General features: G+C 41.7%; 1 protein-coding gene across 10 annotated transcripts; it reads left to right on the top strand.

The window, feature by feature from the left end:
- Positions 1-1,772: 1,772 nt before the first annotated feature.
- Positions 1,773-22,192, top strand: NCOA4 (nuclear receptor coactivator 4). 10 transcript variants are annotated; one of them, XM_037804882.1, is made up of 12 exons: positions 1,856-1,891; positions 7,931-8,019; positions 8,919-8,956; positions 14,123-14,277; positions 15,471-15,611; positions 15,781-15,869; positions 16,192-16,300; positions 16,849-16,938; positions 17,443-17,589; positions 18,686-19,720; positions 20,147-20,287; positions 20,652-22,192. In XM_037804882.1, exons 4-12 carry the CDS (start codon positions 14,137-14,139, stop codon positions 20,655-20,657), a joined length of 1,899 nt encoding a protein of 632 aa, XP_037660810.1. In that variant the 5' UTR covers positions 1,856-1,891; positions 7,931-8,019; positions 8,919-8,956; positions 14,123-14,136; the 3' UTR covers positions 20,658-22,192. The 10 variants fall into 10 exon arrangements, with proteins under 10 accessions (XP_037660817.1, XP_037660810.1, XP_037660814.1 ...); XM_037804886.1 differs by having other exon boundaries at positions 1,873-1,891; positions 8,922-8,956; XM_037804884.1 differs by lacking the exons at positions 1,856-1,891; positions 7,931-8,019 and adding an exon at positions 8,206-8,404 and having other exon boundaries at positions 8,922-8,956.
- Positions 22,193-22,716: the final 524 nt, after the last annotated feature.

Here is a 22,716-nt window from a genome sequence, read left to right as displayed (position 1 = left end):
GAGCAAACACTTAAATCTGTCTATACTTTTAATTTATAAATTACATGCATCACTATAATTCACATTATAAAGTGTACAAACATGTAAAGGAGGAAACAAAAATATGAATAAAAGTTATAATATTTTTCTTGTAACCCAATAGATCATCATGCAGCCCCTACTCAGAAGACTGGAAGTGGCACTTTGGCCACTTTTTGCTATAGGTGCACTCTGCTGCCTTAGTGCCCAGCATCTGGTGAACAATTAAAAAAAAAAGAAGTGTCTTCAAGAGGAAATTACAACTCTGCTTCTCTTTGAGGTGTCTGTGCTTATCCTTCCTCTGACACCTACTTGCGTGTTTGCCTGAGACCAGAGCAGCTTAGAGCCGGAGAGCCTGGCAGAGGCTCCCCAAGATCACATGGTGCCCATCAGGAATGAAAAGGTCAACGGCTCTGTCCTGTTGATGGGGAATGGTGTGGGCATAGGGCTTCCTATCAGTTATCCATTGCTGCATGCAGACCACCCCAAAATGCTGTGACTTAAAACTGTGTCCACACTGATGATCTCTTGTGGTTTCTCTGTTAGAGAACATTCATTCTCTCTGCGGATCATTACTGGGTGTCCGCTCTGGGCCAGACAGCGTTCTAGGCCTGGGGACATGGAGTGAGACAGAGGCCAGGTCCCTGCTCTCACAATGCTTGCGCTCAGTTGTGTGTGTACGTGACAGGAAACAGGCTGGCAATTTTCATCTGTGGAGCAATCAGTGGCAGACATGTTCAAACACCTACCTGTTCAAACAAGCTCTGTATCCCTAGTTCTCCTCTATGGATTGATCTAGGTAGCTCCCTTAACTTTTTCCATCACCCTCAGAAAATAAAGTGCTGTGATCACTTTGCTACAAAAGTCGCATTCCAGAGAGTGAGATGCATTCCATCTGAATTGCAGAGGGGGTCCGGGAGAGGAGAGGTAAGGGCAGGCAAACTTACCTGAATGGCTTGTAGGCTTGCTTCCCCCTGCCTGTGGCAGGTGCTTAAAGCTGAGTTCTTCGTGGGTACCCTGTGGGCTTCTCGAACATTTGCCTCTTTCTCCCCGATTGGCCTTCTGCACCCGAGCTGGGATTGCTCTCTTAGCTTCCGCATGGGGTCAATATCCTTTCCACTGCCGTTGCTTTGACCCTTTTAGGAATCAGTCTTGAGTGGGGTTTGAATAGCTCCATTATGATCATCTTTTTGCAAATACTTCTTAGATGGTCCTTCACCTTGCTGGGAAAAATGAGGGGTGCAGTTGGCACCAAATATTGGGAACTTCATTCAAAACTGAGACAGAAGAGTTTCATTTAAACATCCGATCACAAATAAATAAACAAAAAATTTCAGTGTGGATAATGTCACATTGGGAAGAGTATGAGGCAGGGACGGTGGTAGGATACGGGTGTGACAAGGTGCAAACCAAGTATCCTTCTCAGTAAGGGCGATTTGGGGTGGAAGCTGGGCACGGACATTTATTACCGGGCTCACTTCGGACAAATGACCTCACGGCGCCAAAGTCTGGTTTTTGCATCTGTACGTTAAGGCTAAATAGGATCTACCTTATGGAGTCATTTGGTGTGAGAGAAGCACAGAGTTTGCCTTCAACAAAAGTTCGGTTTCATTTCGTCGGATTTATTTTCGAAGGATGAGAGGACACAGGAAGAAGTGGGGTGCACCTGCGCTCTGCGTCCTCTAGAGGGCAGTCAAGGGCTTTGGGCTGACCCGAGCAGAGATCTCGCGAGACTGTCAGAAGGGTGGCGAGAGGCGTGGAAGGACGGTTGTACTCTCGCGAGACTGCTGCCTTGAGGCCCTTGGCTTCGGTCGCGCAGTGTGTCTGTCCACGCGGGGTGCTGTCAGGTCACCCGGAGCGGCGCTCAGAGCTGGTAAGAACCAGATGGGGTCGGTGTGTGTGCGGCGCGCCTCCTCCCGCTCACGCTGCGGGATGCTCTGGGACGCGATGCGGGGCCGGGCCGCCCCCCTGCCCGGCCCCGACGCCCCTCGAACCCCCGCCCGGTCCCGTCCAGCCTCCCCGGTCGTCCCCCGGTCGCCCCCATGCCCGGCCCCCTCCTGCCTCCCCGGGCGCCGCTGTGAACAGCTCCGAGATTCCGCTCGCTCTCGCCCGGGTCCTCCGGGCGGGGTGGGGCCCGTTTTCAGATCCGGCCTGAAGCAGTAGGATCCTTGCCTGCTGGGCAGGACGGACAAGAAGCGAACGTTCCTCCTGTCATCCGTGTGCCTGGCGCAGCGTTCCATATCCCCTCATTTAATTCTCCCAACCATCCCGAAAAGCCCCTAGCTTATCTCCGTTGTACAGATGAGAAGAGCAAGGCTCGCTCATTCATTGATGCATTCCACCACCACATTTATTTACTCAGTGCCTATTTGTTGCAGGCGTTGGGGATACAGTCAATGAAAAAAAAATGGACGAAGTCCTTACTGTTATGGAACTAAATTCTCGTTATAATCATATAAGCAGAATAGTCTTAGGTGGCCTGAGCGTTTCAGATCAAGAACGACTTGAAATCGGAGTGCTAGATTCTGGCCCCAAGGCTGGGCTTTTTGATCACACCATTTTGTGTCCTTTTGTATAGTGTAACTGCCTTTGGATGGACCTAACGTTATTTCCACCACCTACTTGGTAATTTGGAAATATGGTTGGCCCAGTTTTGCGTGGGAGTGCAGTGTGACATTTCTGAACTTGAAAGAAAATCAGACCTTTGACAAAGACTTACTCAGATGCAGCATTGGGGTGTGTGTGCGCCTGTATTTTGGAGGACGGTTCACTTACTACCTCGTGGTTTAGGCAGGTTACTTGGCTTGCTGTTTTGCAGATTTGCTAGCTTGCATGTTTGTGAAGATGAGAGACAAGTGAGATAATGACTGTAAAGTCTAGCACAGTGATATTCCTTACATTTACCCCCTCCCATGTAACCTTTATTCTTGGGTCTCTAAGAAAAATCCTAGAGGTTTAAAATTTTATGATAGCTTGCATCTAAATAAAGCTCTGCAATTACATTTGGGCAAACAGTTATTTAAAAAGTGTGTAAGGACGGGAGATGTGATTCTCAGAGGGGAAGAAGGTCTCTTGCTTTAGAATTAGCTAGGTTTTTTCAGATTACACAGGCTCTCCTTCCCCCCATTTTATTAAATCAGCTTTAGATATGCCAGAATGTCAGGAACCTGTATAGGGATTCCATAAAATGCCCCAGGATATTCTGACATGTACCCCTCTGCCAATTTGAGAGCCCCTTGTTAGTGTTTTATTATAATTTCCTTCATTTGGTAAATGTTAGCATACTGGAAGGCATTCGGAGCCGATAGTTGTTGCTGATGGAGTTTTAACTCTCAGTCTCTTATTCCCAAGAATTAGGATTTTCTGCTTAGTTTTGGGTGAATCAGCTGCACAAATCCCCCTGTAGGTGGCAGTTCCCCACTAGAGTCCTCAGGGACTCTCACAACAGGTGTCCCATTAGACACTTAATGCATAATTGTTGAACGAATACTTAAAATCGTAATATCCAGATGATCCCTTCAGTATAGCGTGTGTGGCTGTGGACTTTAGACCCAGAACTGGGACCAAACCTTGGCTTCACCACCACTTGGAGACTTGTAACTGCAAGTAATTTATTTAACCTTGCCAAGCCTTGGTTTCTTTATTTTTAAAATGGTGATGGTAACACCCATCTTAAAGGTTTGTGAGGAGTAAATGAGATAATGTGTAAAACAAAGTGCTGGCATATAATTTTATGGAAGTCAATATTTACTGAATTCATGTGTTCAGTATATATTGAAAACCCACTATACGACAGTAAAGACAAAGTCAAGGTCCCTGTCCCTGTAGAACTTACTATATGACAGGGAACACAAAGACGAGGTCCCTGTCCCTGTAGAACTTACTTTCCAGTGTATTTTCTGAAGGGGAGTCAGAAAATAAAGTTTCAGCATATCGGATTGTGATCAGTTCCATGGAGAAAACTAAAGCACATTAAGGGGTGGAGGGAAGAATTATTTTAAGAGGGTGGTCAGGAAGGGCCTCACAGAGCAGATGACCTTTGAGCAGACTCCTGAAGGGAGAGGAGGAGGGCCGTGAGGATACCTGGGGGAATGTGCCAGGGCCCTGAACGAAGCACCCTTGGCCTGCAGGAGTTGCAGCACGGAGGCTGGACAGCCATCCTGAGGTTTCTGCAGGAATCCAAGCCAGAGAGGGTGGGGGCTCATTAAATGGACAAACTACATCATCAAAGGTCTTTTTTTCCTTATCATCATACCCCTTCTCTGGCCAAAAGTCATACAAATGACTAATAGCTATATAGCTCTCATTATGTGCCAAGCGCTAGTCAAAGTGCTTTACATCCATTAATCTTTGACAGTTTCCAAAAAAACAAACAAAAAAAAAGTAAGGAAGACATGACACCATTCAAGATACACAGTGGAATGATTGTGCTCCCAGTTGGGATAGCACTTTCTGAAGCATTACTGAAAAGCCTCAATTTACATACAGGTTAGCTTATGAAAAGCAAGTCCAAAGTGACTGATCGGTACCAGCCAATGTGTATCATGCAGGGAAGTTCAGTTTTCTGAGGGAACTGTCACTGTCTCTACTTAATATGTTCTAGCCCTCTTAAAATGTTTGTCCCAGGTTTTATTTGGGCTTTGTTTTTATCATAGGTGGGTGTAAGATACATTGCTTCAACATGGAATTTAAATGAACGCTGTGATCACCTGGGCTGGAGTACCTGCCCCTGGGTGCTGGGTGACCACTTTTGCTCTGGTGAAGAGCTTTTTTGGTGTCTCTGTGCTTGTCAGGCAGAGCATGTCATCTTTGATTGTTAAATCCTAACATCACAGTCATGATTTATAAGCTTACCTTCAACCCTATAATACCTTGAATCCTTGTGTGTCATAGATAATTTCTGAATTAGACAGACTGACTGGCAAATGAACAAAACGTTTTGAGGGTGGTTCCTTTTACTTCTGACATGAATGATTTGTTCTTATCTCAAGTTGTCCTCCCTGATATTCTTTGGCTGTGTCATACAGTGGAGTCAAGGTGTCGCTCTGTGTGGCTAGAATTGTGTTTGAGGCACTGTTGAGGCCTCTTTTTCCCAGCATTGCCCTCAGCGCCCTATTAGGTTAAAAGCTTTGTGTTTGTTTGAGTTGTAAGTTTAGTCATAAGTAGAAGTTAAGGCTTTTAATTCTTGGACAATGGCAGATTTCATAAGAATATAAGCATGTGTATATTTTGAGGTCAATTTTGGCATTATTACTAGTTCCCCAGGCTTTAGAAGAGGAGAGCAACACAAGATGTTTACTCTGTAAAATCAGGGATAAAATGGTGTTGTTATTCCAGTGGTAGATAAGTAACATGTTTTCCTATCTTTGCCAAGGTTACAGTAAGAAGTTTGAAGTTGAAGGTGGGGCACGGCCCCAGTTCTGAAAGCCTTCCAAATTCCTGTTGACGGCAGATGGAATTTCTGTGGCACTGCAAAGTCTGAGAAAAAAAAATACAAAGTTGGCTGTATATATTAAATCGTTTCCACTTTAACTCACAAACCTCCTGGTGCTTGTTAATCTGTGAGGCTGAGCGTCAGGCCCGGCATCAGGGAGGACACTTTATCTCAGGGCTTAGCTAAGATCACGACTGCAGGGGCAATACACTTGACAGCTTTGTCTTGCTTGGGAAAGAAAACTAAAAGTAATAATTGCGTTTTCAGGCTAGAAAACTGTATATCCTCTGGAAGACTTCCCTGGGTTAATGCAGGCCTTAGTGAGGCATCAAGTGGATTCTATTAAAGCAGAATCAAGCCCCGCTAGCATTGATGGGCTGAGCGTTTTGGGAACATGTATTATCAAGCCTCTTTTAAGTTGAGGGCTGCAGTATTGCACAACTGCAAGGACGCCGTTCTCCTGATATCCTGCATTCGGGCTCACAGAATGCGAATGGGGTTGTGTAATGTGGAGGGACTCTTACCAGGCTGTCTGTTCAGCCTTAGGGTCTATAAAGGCAAACAAAGCACTGTGCCTTCTCTCAGGGAGTTCCCGGTCTCAGGAGACAAGGCACGTAGCAAGAGGGTAACACATGTTCGAGTTGTCATGTGGGAACCTTGTACAGGTTACAGTGGGCACAGAGGAGGCAGCGGCCATCTCTGTTGAGAAGCGGCGTGTTTGGTCAGGAAAGGGTCCTAGTGGTGGTGGCTCGAGCAGAGTCCTAAAAACGGACGGGTGGGAAGAAGCAGGGGGACTGGCACTCTGGCAGAAAGAGCTGGGAGCGCAAGCCTGGACTAGGCATGGGACAGTGCCCAGCAGGTCAGGGTGTGGCAGCTGCACCGGGGAGACGGAAGGAGAGCCAGGCTGAGGCCAGGAGATAGCCTCTTGCCTTCATAAGAGATTTGATCTTTCTCCCACAGGCAGTGGGGAGCCCCTGGAGAGTTTAAAGCTCATGCCCTCTTTAAATGATCTACTAGGAATGGATGTTCTGTTGTTTTGAGATAGTGTAGAAATTCTTGAAGCAGAAGAGAAGAAAAATGCTTTATGAATATTTGCCCTCTAGGATCTAAACATTTATTTTTTAAGACACAAGGGAGTGAAGAAGAACCTGCAAAGAGGTCTGAGTGTAGAATTCTTCTAGATTTTTTTCTCACCAGTTTTTTTATGTTTATGTAGTAACAAATAAAGCTGGCATAAACCGGCCAGAGAACAAACACTAGGGATCTTGTGTAATTCTGTGGGAACTTCAGTGGGGAAGTAGTTGCAGTGTCCAGCGTGAGGAAGTGTTGGTCAGAATCTTTTAGAGGGAACACAGGCCATAGGTTATGTATGTGATGGCCAGGCAAACTTCTACTGTATTTACATTGTGACCACTTTACAGGGCCACATAAAATAGATGAAAAATTCTTGACATGAATAGACTAAGAATCCCTTCTCTCTAGTCATTGACATAAAGTGCAAAGGGCCATGAATTTTTAACTTTCATCATTCAGAGACAGGTTGAATTTTCTTTATATATTCTTACAATGTGTTTTCCAATAAGGTTATTTTGAATTAGGGAGAAGTTGTTTTCTCATTATTTTTTGGTAATGGAAGTCTGAAAGTGATCCCAGAAAAACCTTGTGCATCACAGATAAAGCAGGAGTCTCCCCAGATACTGTGCTCTTGAAATCCAAGGGCTCCTTCCTTGAGGATGATGGTGCTCTGTGGTTCCCTTTGCTTTTTGAAATGTACTATTGCTTTACTCTTTTTTTTTACAAAAAAATAAAAAATCATATGTATAGATAAGAGCAAGCCTTTTACATTAGATTGACTGAAAGGGAATTACAGGGCTGTCTACATTTGGTCTTTTGGCCTGACTGGACACTCAGAGTATAAAGCAGAATTGTCTTTGGAGAAAAGGACACCAGACTAGGAGTACCATGAGCAGGTAGTGCTTACTTTGTGCTGTTCTAAACATTTACATATACTAGTCCACATAATTCTGGTTGATTTGGGTCCATTATTACAGTCCCCGTTTTACAGATGGGGAAACGGAAGCACGGATTGGTTAACTGACTATTGGCAGAGCCGGATATTGTACCCACAGGGTCTAGCTCCCCAGTCCATCCTCTTAGCTCCAGGTAGGGGCTCCCAGGTTCCCTGAAGTATTCCCAGCCCCTTAAAGAGAGGACCTGGCTCAGGCAGGGTTTGTTGTAGAAAAGGAACCCACGAGGAGTTAAAGTACTGCACAGAGAGAGAGAATGTGAATGTGGCAGAGACAGAGGCGTGTTACAGATGTCAGGGGACGCCAGGGAGGCAGAAACAAGTCCAGGGTTGAACCTCTGCTGGGCTGACAGGGGTAGTCAGGGAGTCAGACCAGGAATATTCCAGTAATTACTCGTCAGCTTTCTAACGCCCCCACATTTGTTATTTCTCTGTTTTCTCCATTAAAACAGAGAAGTCTTGAAGATTTGGACAGGAAAGGAGTGGAGAAAGGCAAAGGGGCTGGAGCGGAGACACGTGGTTCCCAGCCACGCTGGCCAAGGTGAGGGTGGGGGTGCCGGGTGGGGTCGCGGACCCCGCTGGGGCGGGCCTTTGATGCCGTTGAAGCCCCGAGCGCGCAGGCGCAGGGCCGTGGAGCAGCTGGCGCCGACGTGCGCGCTCCTGCACGCTGGGGGCGGGCGCGTGACGTGCGTGGGGGGAGGGGGGCGGTGCGGGGCGCCGCCGGTTGGCTACCGGTGTCTTTACTGCCCAAGCCGGGGATAAAGAGGCCTCCTGCTCGCTGGCCGATTCGCGCGGCGGGGACTGGTCTGCGAGGTTCGTCGTGGCAGCCCAGGGACCGCAGCGGGAGCCGTCGGGCCGACTCGCCCTCCCGGGCCTGGTGCAGGCGGGATCAGAGGCCCTCCCCGACCGGGATGCGCGCATGCGTGGTGTGCAGTTCCTGGGCTTGCTTGAGCCCGCAAGTGAAGGGCGGTTGCGGGAGAGGCTGCGGAAGGAGACCGGGCTTGGGAGTTTACGTGGGAAACCTAGAAAGCTGCATGAGTCACTGTTGCTTTTGAAATAGGAAAGCTTTTCTTGTCATTCGAAGCTAGAGTTTTGTGGTTAGTTTTCAGTTACTGGTTCGAAAAGTTGATGTGCTGGGATTGCATAAATCAGTTATACGCATGAAAGTAGGTAAATCAGAGCTCAGTCAGCTCTGAAGTGTTAAAAACCTTAAAATATGTTATAACGAGTTCATTATTACCTTATTTTAATTGTCTTTAGGCATTAAGATTTATTTGAATGGTTTTAAAAACAATTATGGAGAGCCAGATTCTGAGTTTCAGAAACTACTTGTCTTGATAAAAGAATTTGAAAGTGGGTAAGGGTAAGATATATATAACCTTTGGATTAATGAATTTTGATCTCAAAAACGATCTTTTTTTTTTTTTTTTAACTGACAAGAAGAAGAAAGAATTCGATTAAAGAAGAAATATCCCAAGGTAAAATTGAATGCAGAATATCAATTATTGCTTTTTAGTTACTTTACTGAAAGTTTGTACAAACAGTCTTATATAGGTTGCTTTATCACAGATAACCAAGTTGGTAGTTAGTATTTGGAATTTATTAATGCATAGAAGACATGCTGTATACTGTGCATAGTTTCCTGAGAGCTTGGCCTTCTAGCCATAGAGTCACATGTCTTGAAAATAAGTGAAAAGTGGGCATCTTTTTTCTGGGAGAGGAGGCAGGTGGGAAGGTAGGTAAAGAATGTGAGAACTTGACAGTGAGTTACAGTGATTTAGTCTAGACCTTCATTTAGACATCTGTTAGAGGGGAGCAGCTTCTGCGATCGAGACATGGGATCAGAACCTAGCATTCTTGCTCCCATCTTTTGTGCTTTGCACTGGGCAGTGTTTTGATTATTCTGAGCCTGTCATGAGTGCAGGTGTGCAATTTATTTCTGTTAACATTATCAAAGAAAGATCTGAAAAATTGTGGTTATAACTTATTAATAGAGGATGATGAAAATGAGTGAGACTCTTAATGGAAGTTTTTCCACTAGTAAACCATTGGGATGATGCTTTTAAACTTTATTATTGGCAAATAAAAATAATTCATGGGTGATAATACACTAAAGGAAGAACAAGTATTGTGTAGGGAGAATCCAGGACTAGACCTGAGGAACCTTTGTTCTAAATCCAAATCTTCCCCTTTAGATGGTCGAGTTGATGGCAGACCTGTCAATGGGCCAGTAAATCTGTCCTGGCCTTTGTGTCTTCACCTGTAAAATGAAGGTGGTGTACTAAGCAGATTGCCAAGGTGTTTTCCAACTTTAAATTGTGGTTTATGTGTGTCACAAGAGAATTATTTAGCTCTTTGGGAGTTTTATGGTTAAACCATATGATAATGACTTAGGTTCATTTGTGGTTAGTTTCTCAATTTAGTTTGATGGTCTTCGGAGTTCATAACTAGATTTTTGCAAGTATGTACAGTTTGCAGAATTCTTTTTTGAGGAAGGCTCCGGGTTGTTCGTTTGAGGGTTGTGTATGTACATGGGTGTGTCTCTTGCTGCTTCTCCTGCTGCCCCCCACCCCTAACTCTTAACACACTGGGATTCTAAGTCAGGGTCTTCTCACCTCAAAGCCTTTTCCAGTTTTTGGTGCTGATTTCTAGACCCCAGAGGCGGAGGTTCCTGAGGTCCACCTCACTCAGCTACCCCTAATAATAGCAGCAGTGAGAGTAACGAGGAGTGATTAGTGTGCAGGGGCTGGGATGAGGGCTTATAGATAGTGTTTCACTTTAACCTCACTGTGGGCCTTTCTCTCCATTGCTCCAGAGGGGAAATCAAGGCCCAGAGAGGTTAAATTAGTGGCTCATGGGTCTCAAGCTTGCAGATGCAGTTTGGAACTCAGGTTCATCAGACCCCCGAGTGATCTGTTAACCCTCACGCTTGCTACACTACACTGGCTCTGGAACCTGTAACAAATGGTGAATTGTTGTTGAAAATGGCCAAGTCTCACTGCAGTGTAACATTTCATAAAGCAGGCTCATGATTCAACTCAGGATTTGAGTTCACCCTTGTAGTGGGGTTCTTTTTTTCAATGCAACTTTATTGAGATGTATTCACACACCATATTACCCATCCAGAATGTACAATCAGTGACTCACAGTATAATCATGTAGTTGTGCATTCATTGCCACAATCAATTTTAGAACATTTTCATTACTCCAAAATAAAGAAAGAAAAACTAAAAGAGAACACCCAAAACATCCCATACCCCTTACCCTCCACCTATTATTTATATATTTTTTATTCTTCTGCCCATACACTGGATAAATAGAGTGTCAGTCACAAGGTTTTCACAATCTCAGGGTCACAGGGTAATAGCTTTATAGTTATACAATCATCATTAAGAATTAAGTCTCCTAAATAATGGTTCAACAGATTCAGGTTTTTCCTTCTAGGTGTTCTAATGCGCTATAAACTAAAAAGGAATATCTATACAATGCATAAGAATAACTTCCAGAGTGACCTCTCGACTCTTTTAAACCTCTTAGCCACTGAAACTTTCTTTTCTTTTCTCTTTCCCCCTTTTGGTCAAGGAGGCAGTCTCAATCCCATGATGGCAGGGCCAGGCTCATCCACGGGAGTCATATCCAGCATTGCCAGGGAGATTTACACCCCTGGGAGTCATGTCCCATGTAGGTGGGAGGGCAGTGAGTGTTTGCAGAGTTGGCTGAGAGAAAGAGGCCACAACTGAGCAACAGAAGAGGTTCTCTGGGGGTGACTCTTAGGCCTAAATAGAAGTAGGCTTAGCTTCTCCTTTGCAGGGATACGTTTCATGAGGGCAAGACCCAAGATTGAAGACTTGGCCTGTTGCTTCCAAGAATATCAGGAATTCCCCAGGTGGAAAAGTTTACTATTTCCACATTTTTCCTGTAGTGGGTTCTTGATTTCAGCTCTGAAAGGCCTCCTCTTCGCTGGTGTGACTTGTCAGGCATTTGCCCAGCTTCTTCTCTGGGGTCTAGGCTGTTGAAGCTGAAGCCCCTTGACTGCCCCACAGGAAGTAGGAGAGGCAAAGCCAAGGGGAGCAAAGGGGCAAGCTTTCTGGGACTGGCTGCAGAGAAATGAAACAGATTTTCTTTGTGGGTGACAAATGGGCACTAAAGACCCTTACTTATAAGAGGTGTTCCATCAACATGACTGTTTTGAAGGATGATGTTCATCTGAATTTGAAACATGATAAGTGTGTGGAGAAAATCAGTTTTGTGATTTTTAATCTCATCCTGTAGTCTACCCCATAGCTGATAAGAGGAAAATCCAATTGTGCACTTTCGCCATGTTCTGTTAGTAGGCAGTTGTGCAGTACTTGTGATTTCATTGAGAAAGACTTGCTGTAAGTACCTAGTAATACAGTCAGCACTGTATGCATTTGAATTTGTCTCCTGACTGATCCAGAGCTCTGGGGTCTTTGACATTGCAAATCATTTTGGGGAAACACACTGAGATAACAAAACTTATTAGGGAAGTTAGAAAGTTTCCTGAATCTTTCAGACTTTCTTACAGGAACTCCATAGTTTCTGGATCTGAATCTTTCGCTGAGATGGTCAAAAGAAAGCTTGTTGGGCTCCTTGCACCCACTGTTTTATTTCTGAGGGTGGGCTCACACTGCTTTTACCCCATCCAGCTCTCCACTAGCCCCTGGCCCCTACGTTTAGGCTGGAAGATGCAGTCAAGGCCAAAGTCACCCTTTGTCTCTAACAGGCAGGCAGACAGACATTTGGTGGCCTCCACACTGAGGAGGCTGCTATTCAGCCTAAAGCTGGCTTCTCTGGTCAGTTCCCTAGGATTACTAGAAAGTTCTTTCATGTTTTGCCCAAATGTCTCCCATTAAGCGTTTTTGGGGCTACTCTGAGAAGTCTAATCCTTTTTCTACCTGATGGCTCTCCAAATACTTAGTAGTAATCAGGTCCTCCCAGACACTTCTCTTATCTGGGCTAAACAGCTGCTCTAACTGGAGAAGTTTTTCATGGTTTTGAGGCCTCTTTCCCTATTCTGAATGTCCTCTTCTAAAGTGTGTTACTCAGAAATAAATTCTAAATTTAGTCCAATGGACAGGGAACAGATTAGTTCTGTGACAGATACTGTAGTTTTGGTAAAGGTAGTCAAATAGCAACTAATTTATTTTTCTTCAGACCCAGCACACTGCTAATTCAATATATCTTACTTTCAGTGACAATTTTCTGTCCTTTTTAAAAAATTTATTCTCTCCTGCTTTGTTCTTCCCTATTTAAGTGCACAGAATTTCCATTTCATTTTGTCAGATTTAACAGCTGTGTAGAGATTGTTTGGGAATCTGTTTTTGTTACTAAATATATTGGCAGCCCCACATTACCTCCAATTTTAATGTCTGCCTTCTGTTTTCACCCACATAATTAGAGAATACAGTCGAGCAATACAGGGGCATGCCACTAAAAATTTTACAGGCTGGCTTCAGTGCATTAACCGGTAAAAAAAAAACTCTAACATTCTGTAACTTTTAACTTAAAAAAAAAAAATCCCCTGATACAGTCTGGTTGTACTTCTGTTTAGCCTGTATTCACATTGTCCACAAAGATAGCATACAACCTTGTCCAAGTCTTACTGTGGTTCAGATATGTCTACAGCATTCCATTGACTGGTCAGTTGAGTAAAATTCCCGGAAAAGGAAATAACATTGATGTCACAGGACTTGGTGAACCGCTGCTGGGTGGCAGTGATCACTGCTTTCTTTTCTACGTGTGTAGAAATCATCTCAGATTCTAGATCTATCCAGGATGGAGACAAAATTGTTCTTCCATTGACGCTTGTCAAGCTTTGTTTCATTGCTTTCCCAACACTCTTCTGTTCCAGTCTTCTCTTAGACCATTGGTTATATGCCATTCTTCCCACTTCTGTTTCTTATCTCACAATAAACCTGAGTTTGTTAGAGAGCTCGGTATATATCCACACCAATTTCTGTAAAAATCCATTACAATCCTCATCAGAATCCTATGAAATTATTACGTCAGATTTATGTTCTTGGAAGCTTCCTAGTTGTGAAGAAATCCCTAACTTCTCCTAAATTTAAAAAAAAAAAAAAAATCCAACATAAAAGGAAATAAATATGAGAAAATAAAAAATTCCATCCTCCGGATAAACTTAGGCCAATATTAGATCTAAACAGTGTTGTAAAATCTGTGTTTCAGATTATTGGTTTGCAACTTATTTTGTAATTATGGATCCTTCCTGACTTTCAGTCATCATCTCTAAATCTGCAAAACAAGCACACAATACCCCATATGGCCTTGTGTTATGAATAGAAACTGACACTCACGTGTTCTTTTAACTCTTTGGAGAGTATATGTCATATTGATTCAGGAAAATTAGTGTTATGTTTTCTAGGAATAGTTATTTACATGTAAAGTGTCAAAGTAGATTCATAGAATTTTCTGGGAGGAACACAGTGGGGTTGGGGGGAGGCAATATTTATTAAGCGGACACCATGTGCCAGGTCCTGTGTTGGAAGTAATCTAAGTAGTTAGTGATTGGGAGATGGTTGGAATGACCCTTTGTGGGGATAATTGAGAGGTGGTTTTTGGTTGTAGTTACAGTGCTATTTGGATTTGTTTTTTTCTTTTTCAAGGAACAGTGAGCAGGATGAGTACACCCCAGGACCAGAGTGGCTGCTCCAGTAACAGAGAACCCCTTCTGAGGTGTTGCGATGCACGGAGGGAACTGGAGCTTGCCATTGGTGGAGTTCTCCGGGCCGAACAGCAAATTAAAGATAACTCGCAAGAGGTGTGCTGGGCACTTTTACCTTCCCTTGTCTGGACTCTTAGCCCAGGGCTGGTAGAGGCTGGCCAGAAGCTGGCATGCTCAGTGCCAATCAAAAAGTCTCACCCCGTGCTTTGTATGGGCTTCTTAATCCTAGTCAGCTGCCTTTGATTCCAAAGGGAAGTGAAAGCAGATGTTAAGAGTCTGGAAGGCCTTGGTTCAGCATGCATTGCCCCTGTGTGGTTCCTGTGCCAGCCACTGCCATCGATAAAAAATAACGATGTGAGTGAGCAGTATCCTTCTCACTTGTGTTCTCTTAATGCACAAGAGACAGCATTTCATTATATTCTGAACCACCTTTTAACACTTTGGTGGCATGGTTTTGTAAATGGCTTCATGTTCAGGCAAGTTAGAGTGAAATCTTTTAGTTTGTTAGCCTTATAGCATTCTGTTAGTGAATAGGCATAGCAAATCTTAGGTAACTTTGAAACACAACTTTATTATACACGGAAGATGTGCTTTAAACTGTAGCTTCCTAGGTGGCTTCTCATAATTTATAGCTGTATAAAATTTTTTTTTGGTCTTGGGATTTTTATATTTAACCCCCATTTGATTACTGAGTAGGCTTTCAGAAACACTTAGTTTATAATTTTATTTAAAGTGCCTACCCTAATGATCTTTGTAGACTTTGACATACAAGCGGCCCGTCTCTTCACCAAATCAGTATATTTTAAATGGACTGCTCATTCTGTGGAGCAAGAATAGATAAGGCCTAGCTGTTAAATTAATGCTCTCTTATTCCACTGATAAATTTGTAAAAGCCATAGGTGTTAAAATTTATGAAATCTGTGGGGGGGGGGGGGGATGGACAGACGGTGGAGTCAATATCTCCTGACACATACTTTTATTTTCTCTTAATTACTTTAGGACACCCAAAATAAACTTCCTCTTAGGAGGAGGAGTTGAAGGAGGATTTTAGAGCTTAGGTTTGTCTCTATGGCTGGGCTTCTTAACCTGGTGTCTGTGGGTGGGCTTTGGGACACTCACCTGTGAAGTTATTGGCAAAATTTTGCTTTTATGCATTTTTCTGGGAAGATGCTCTACAGATGTCATTGGATAATCAAAAGGCTTTGTGACTTCTCCACCTCACCAATGTTAAAGAACTCCATTGTCCTGTGGGACAACACTTGTGACACTGACATGGTTGTTTTTCTTAGGTCAAAGCTCAGATTCACAGCTGCATAAGCCGTCACCTGGAATGCCTTCGAAGCCGTGAAGTGTGGCTGTATGAACAGGTAGATCTCATCTATCAGCTTAAAGAAGAGACACTTCAGCAGCAAGCCCAACAGCTCTACTGGGTAAGGTGGCTACATGGCTATAATTAGTTTGAGCATGGTTTATGGTTTCTAATGTCTTCTGGGTAATGGAGATCAGATAAAAGTTAATCTCAAGTGCTGTTTATTACCTTGCGTGTACCTGGTGCTTTAATATCTTTTTTTTTTTTTTTTTTTTTTTTTTTTTCAATAGCTATTGGGCCAGTTCAATTGTCTTATTCATCAGCTGGAGCGCACCCAAAACAAAGAGCTAGCCAGTCAAGTCTCTGTGTGTCTGGAGAGGTAAAGACACCTTTTGCTTGTTTTGACTCTTGGCCCTTTGACTTTAGAGTATTTTTTTTAAAAAAATCAAATTTTTAACTACTCACTGCAGGTATTGATTTAACTTGAATTCTTTGTCCCTGTGATAAGACTCATCCAGTTTTATATATTCACTATTATACCTGCTGATACATGGTTAGCCTTTGGTTGAATTTCTTTAAAAAGTGTAATCATTTAAATTTCTCACAATGTGGCTTTTGTTTTGGATGAAGTTGAAGTAGATATTCCTCAAAAAAAGAAAAAAAAAAAAAAGCCAAGCTTCTTTTGTTTATTTCCTTCCCAGACTGGGCAGTTTGACCCTCAAACCCGAAGATTCCACTGTCCTACTCTTTGACGCAGATACAACTGCTCTGCGCCAGACCATCACCACGTTTGGGTCCCTCAAGACCATCGTGAGTAATGTTGATCCGAGGTGGTTCATGGGGGCTTACTGGGTCTGTGGTCTCACGGGTGGTCCTCAGAAAGCGCACACCCCTTTTTCCTATGGATAGTGGGTATCTCGATAATTTGGTAAGCTTTAGGAATTTCATGTTCCAGTTAAGTCTGTAGTGATGGCTTTAGGCTGGTAGTTCTAGGAATATGGTATTGACTACATAATCTCTGGAATTCACCCTGAATAGCTGTCAATACTTTTGACATACTTCTTAAAATTGTGTCTTGAATGTTCTTTAATAAAGAACCAACCTTGGTCTCAAATGGGACTTCAAAAATAGTAATGTACTGTCAATTCTGGTGAAGATTTTTTTTATATGATGAAAGTTATTTAGAAGTACATAGAAAATTCTCAGATTTGATAACCACTTCATAAGTTATTGAATTTAGTGTGAGGAATCATTCCAATGAAATGCTAATGCTTTTGAAAGTTAGAAATTTTCGTTTCACTTTTATGTATGTGAAAGTATAGCATAAATAGCACAATTAAATTGCCTTTGTTTTATAGCAAATCCCTGAGCACCTGATGACTCATGCTGGTTCATCAAATATCGGGCCCTTCCTGGAGAAAAGAGGTTATATCCCAGTGCCAGAACAGGTAAAGTGTCAGTTTGTTTCTAGTAACTGTGTCACTACTTGACTGTATATCTCTTGGGTTTTGATTAAATCTTTTTTTTGGCTACCATTTATTTGTTAAAAAAAAAAAAAAAAACAACTGTCAGTGATAATGTGTAGGGTTGTGGTGTAAGAGGTTTTGTAGATGAGTAAAGAGAGAAAATAATTGTTACTGGTTAGTGTGTATAGGAAATTATTATTAGCTGTTTTATTGGTGCTGATTCTCTCTTGGGGAAAGTCTCTTGATAATCCATGGAGATGCCTTACTTCTAACAGTAATGTAAATGTAGAATCCTAGATTTGTAGAGTTGAGACAAACCCTGGAGATCAGTTATACTCCTTATTGTATAATTATGAGAGTTGAAGTTGAGAGATGTCACCTGACTGCTCAGGGTCAGTGAAAAGCCAAAATTAGGTCTCCCTTTCTGGTGCACTTTCCACTGTATTTTACATTGCCTTGTTAAGCAGTAGAGTCTTATGTGATTAGCAGAAGTCATCATCCAGCACCACAGCTGTCCCCCTCGGCGATTGGCTCCTTGGCAGCAAACCCACAAATGGTCACCAGGCTCCTCACGTGCCCAGCACCAACCCCCAGGACTGGCTCTCCCCACAGCAGACCTTGGAGAATAGTCAAGTGGGTTTCTGCTTTCTTATTTTTGAGGTGTGCTAGTAGATAGGGCTATTTACCACTAACTAGTCTTTGTTTAGCTTTTAGTTCTAGTCTGGAAACATATTTTTAATGTCTTCTTTCCTTGCAGTAGTGACATCCTCTTACTATAAGTAGAAAATAACTGTATAGAGAAATACAAACCCATAATCCTACCATGCAGACTACTGTAACATTTTTGTTTATAAACTTTTTTCTGTATATACATGTACTTCAAAAAAAACCACCCTGTAAATCCTGTTTTTGTAAGTGGATGTTCTTACAAATATATTATGATGTATGTCATTCAATTTCTTCTATATACAATTCTGAATAGTATGTAATATCTTACTGTTTGGATTTAACTTAATCTCCAGTTTTTCTGTATATAAATAAAGCTTCCCTAACCATCCAAGAGCTAGTTATTTGTGTACAGTCTTGATTAGTTCCTTAGGAATAATTTCCTAAAGTTGCATTCCTGAATCACAATTTGGCATACCCTTTAAAACTTCTGATAACATATTGCCAACTTGGCTTTCCGGGAAGTTGGCAGTTTATATTCCTATCAGCAGAGTATTGAGGTTATACTACTTCCCTGAACTCTCAGTGAAGTGTTTGTGTATCATTTAGTTTTCTTTTTTCTCTGAATTTACTTGAAATATTAATTTTGCTGTTTTGAATTTCTTTGATTGCTGAAGAGGTTGAGTTTTTTTTACATATATTAGCCTTCTTTGGTGAATCGCTTGTCATATCCTTTGCCCATTTTTGATTTATTTTTAAAGGCATATTAGATAGATACTAACATATTTTCTATCAAGTATGCTACAAATATTTTTCTCCGGGTGTGTTTGCCTTTAATACTTTTCACTTTTTCTAATAGAAAATTAATTTTTGCATGTATTCACATATTATATTTTATGTAAAATATCTATAAACAGAGAAATCCCTTGCCTCTTGGCTTTCATATACTTAAATTTAGAAACATTGGGCAATACAGTGAATAGGAAAAGGAAACTTTTTTGTTGTTGACTTTCCAAAGCAGTCATTGTTTCTGGTGAACTAATATTTTGTACTTCTTGTGTAGACTGCCCCCAGAGCCTGCAATTTCAGTAATGTCTGGGGCAACCTAAAGGGCTTGGAAAACTGGCTCCTCAAGAGTCAGCAGCAAGAAGTTCCTGAAAAACCAAGTAACCAAAAGTGTAACAGCTATTCTACTGCCAGTTCTTTCTCCACTGAAGTTGAAAAGGTCAGCAACCTAGAGCATCTTGATGAAGTTGAGATGGACCTTTCTGATTGGCTGGTGACTCCCCAGGAACCCTGTAAGCTGGAGAAGCCGGAGAGTGGTAGCTGTGAAACCAGTGAGAAGTTCAAGCTCTTGTTCCAGATTTTCCAGGAGTCCTATAGTGTGAGTGATTGGCTTGTCAAGCCTGATTCCTGTTCCAATTGTCAGGGCAACCAGCCCAAAGGTGTGGAGATTGAAAACCTGGGCAATCTGAAGTGCCTGAATGACCACTTAGAGCCCAAGAAACCACTGTCCACCCCCAGCAAGATTACTGAGGATTGGCTTGTCCAGACACATCCAGAACCATATAAAGTAGAGGAGGTATGCAAAGCCAATGAGCCCTGCACAAGTTTTTCAGAGTGTGTGTGTGATGAGAATTGTGAGAAGGAAGCTCTGTGTAAGTGGCTTCTGAAGAAAGAAGGAATGGATAAAAATGGGATGCCGGTGGATCCAAAACCTGAGCCTGAGAAGCTTAAAGATTCCCTGAATATGTGGCTCTGTCCTTCCAGAAAAGAGGCAACAAAACACGCTAAGGCACCAAAGGCAATGGAACCTTTTAGAATTGCTGATTCCTTTCAAATCATAAGGAACAGTCCCTTGTCAGAATGGCTCATTAGATCTTCTTGCAAAGAAGGAAGTCTCAAGGAAGTGCCTAGTACCCAGGACAGAGCTGCCCAGGAAGTGGTATCCCCAGGCAAACAAATGTTTGTGAGCTCCACAGCTGCTTCCTGGTATCCTTTTAATACTGCTGACTGGGTCTTGCCAGGAAAGAATACAGGAAATTTCAGCCAGTTCTCCTCTGGAGAAGACAAGTGGCTACTTCGAAAGAAGGCCCAGGTGAGCAGACATCAAAATAGCTTCACCATTTGAAATACATTGAATGGATTTTTACTTAATCTTTAATTCCAAACCTTGCAAATGGGCCAGATCATTAAATATGTTAAATGTTAAGTTGGCTAAGGGAGTATATTTGATGCCATGTTAGTGACGGAATGGAGGGTAGAATTAACGTTTACCAATGTAGCTAATTTATGATTATTCAGAATGAAAGCTCCCTTCTCCCCTCCCTCAGGAAAGGAAAAATCTCAGCCTGTTTTACTGCAATTTTTGGAAAAGACATGGGGTAGAAGAAAAGTTGTCATCTTTGCTGTTGCTTAGTAGAGAATGGCCAACATTTACATGATTCTTTCTGTACACGACTTCAGTTGGTTTCATGCTTCCCAGTTGTCATGTGCCAACCCACTCTTTTTTTCTTACTTGCAGGAAGTATTGCTTACTTCTCCCCTACAGGAGGAATGTAAATTTCCCCCAGATTGTTATGGCCTCCCAGCAGTTTGTGATCTCTTTGCCTGTATGCAGCTTAAAGTTGATAAAGAAAAGTGGTTGTATCGGACTCCACTACAGGTAGGTACCAGCTTTAGTGTGACTTTTTAGATTCTAACTGCATTCAAAATGACTATTTTGTCTTACTTATGAATGCCTATTTTGCTCATTGAACCATATTCCTGTTGATCATATGTAGTATTAGGGAAGTAAAGGTGGGAGAGGAATGTCATAAATATTTTATATATTTCACTTGAACTTGCTTATGAAATAACTAGGACATACCTGAGAGTGACATTTCAAGATGATACTGTTTTGGGGGAAATTTTTAGAGCCTGTGTAGATTTTAATAGCTTATTGAGAAATGAGGCAGAGCTTTAAAGGTAGAGAGCACACTTTTATCCTACAGTAAAGTGAATTTTAATCTGTGGGCTTTTCTTTACAGATGTGAAGAATGGAATACTAAAAGTTGAGCTGCTTTTCTACGGATTATTGCACATCCATGAGCTGAGTGACTGCGGCTTGCCAAATCAATGTTTCTGGGTTTGACCAGTCAGCTTCTTTCCTTTCCTAATTTTGAACTAGTGAAGTCTTCAAATTATGAGTTACCATATAAAAGAAAAAGACTGTTTGCTAAATTGATGCTGAGGTGATTCAGTTCCTTTTTACAGAAGCATTATTTAATTCACTCCTACAGTAGAAATACAACATACAACATCTTGTTGGATAGGTCTTTTTCCTAAGCCTCCTTAGATTGAGTTGTTACTAGAAGTACATTAAAGCACTATAGTTTTAAAAATGAAACGTTTCTGTGGAAATGCGTGTTGACGTATCATAAAGCTACTAAATTTTCCTTTTTGATGAACTACTTTGAATGTTTCCTTTGCTGTGGATTTTCTTCCATTAGTGGTCTGAAATGACATATTTCACACAAATAGCTTTGCTAATACAGTGATTTTCTTCCTTACAAAAATGTGTTTCAATAATCTTGGCAATTTTTGACATTAATTACGAAGTATTTTAGCCTATTTCTCAGTTTTAGATTACTGCAAAATTTCTCATTCCTTTTTAAAATGTTACTAAAGTGTCCAATGAGTGCTTGTAGAAGGGTTCTGTATTATTTCAATACCATATTCAGCATAGTCCTAGCTTCTTTCAAATATTCTGCTAACCTACGGGCAAAAGGGCCTCAGTGCTGACTTACCAAAAAGCAAAAAGGTAAAGATGTAGGAAATATAGTACTTGAACTATTCACTTTTACAGGGATGGTTGGTGCCTTCTGAGTAAATGGAAGACAAACTGCTGAGCTTGACACCTGGTGCTTTAACTAGGGATGCATTATGTGCCCTCTCACTGCAAGCACAGCATGCTGGCACCTCCGAAAGTACAATGCATTGATATTTTAGTGAATAGGCTGTTTTGAACACTTGTGCCTTGGAGTATTTATTGAAGTTTTATGAAAACTATCAAATGTGTTTTCTCAGTCTTCTTAGTCATGTCCATGCTTTAAGTTTCTCTGTAGGAGAGAAATTGGATTTATGTTTTAAAGTTGTCAAAAATGAGATAGTTCTTTTCTAGGCTTTAAACCATTGTTTAAAACCTCTCACCTGCCTGTGTATTTTGGAAATACTTTTTAAGTTTGTGATATGGTCATCTAGAAATTAGCTGTTTTGGGGAAACTTCACAGTCCCAATGTCATTGCCATGTTAGCTATACTAGAATTGTTAGCACCATGGCTAAAAAGAGCCTCCTGTTTTTTATCCACCCCCAGACACCATTTAGAACTATAATGATAAAGGTGTTTGGTAAACTTACAGAACCTTTCTATCTCAGAATGCAGGAAACTTGGTGGAGTTTCTGTCTTTCTTGGGGTTGCACACACTGTGTATTACTAAATTTACAGTAATCATTATGCTAATGAGTATGTAAAACATTCTTCTGCATTGATGCATTTTTTACCTCCTTCCATTAAAAGCATAACAGCCACAGTTGTCATGTGTGTTTGTAAAACTACCCTGGTCACAAAATGTGCTATCACATTATATAAATGCAATAACCTTTGGTTAGGAGTAAAACTGGGAAACTTAAAACATATAAAAAATTGTTTCTCTATTTACTAAAATAAAGATGATTTTATGAACCTTAATTTAGTAAATAATAGGTATATTGTTACTTCCACTTTCAATCTGTTTTCCTACAAACTTCATATCTTTAAGTTCCAATCTGTTCTGTAGCAAATTTTTTTTTTTTTCCAACTGGGGATTTTACCTCTTCAAAGCCTTTCTGCCTGATTCCCTCCTCCTTCCTCCTGTATGAATCCAAAAGGCTATTATGATAGGAAAAAGTAAACCTAGGGCCTTTTATATGTATGTGATATCTGCAGTAATGTTTATAAATATATATACACATACATTTTGTAGGTGAGAAAACAAACTTAGAAATTACATAACTTGTCCTTATTTCCTTTTGCTTTCTTTCCTAAGATTTCTTGAAAAACTTCTAGCTCTGCT

The sequence above is a fragment of the Choloepus didactylus genome, chromosome 15, assembly GCF_015220235.1.
Source record: "Choloepus didactylus isolate mChoDid1 chromosome 15, mChoDid1.pri, whole genome shotgun sequence".
Lineage (NCBI taxonomy): Eukaryota > Metazoa > Chordata > Mammalia > Pilosa > Megalonychidae > Choloepus > Choloepus didactylus.
Note: the sequence above shows the minus strand (reverse complement) of the source record. Positions and strands in the feature narration are given on the sequence as shown.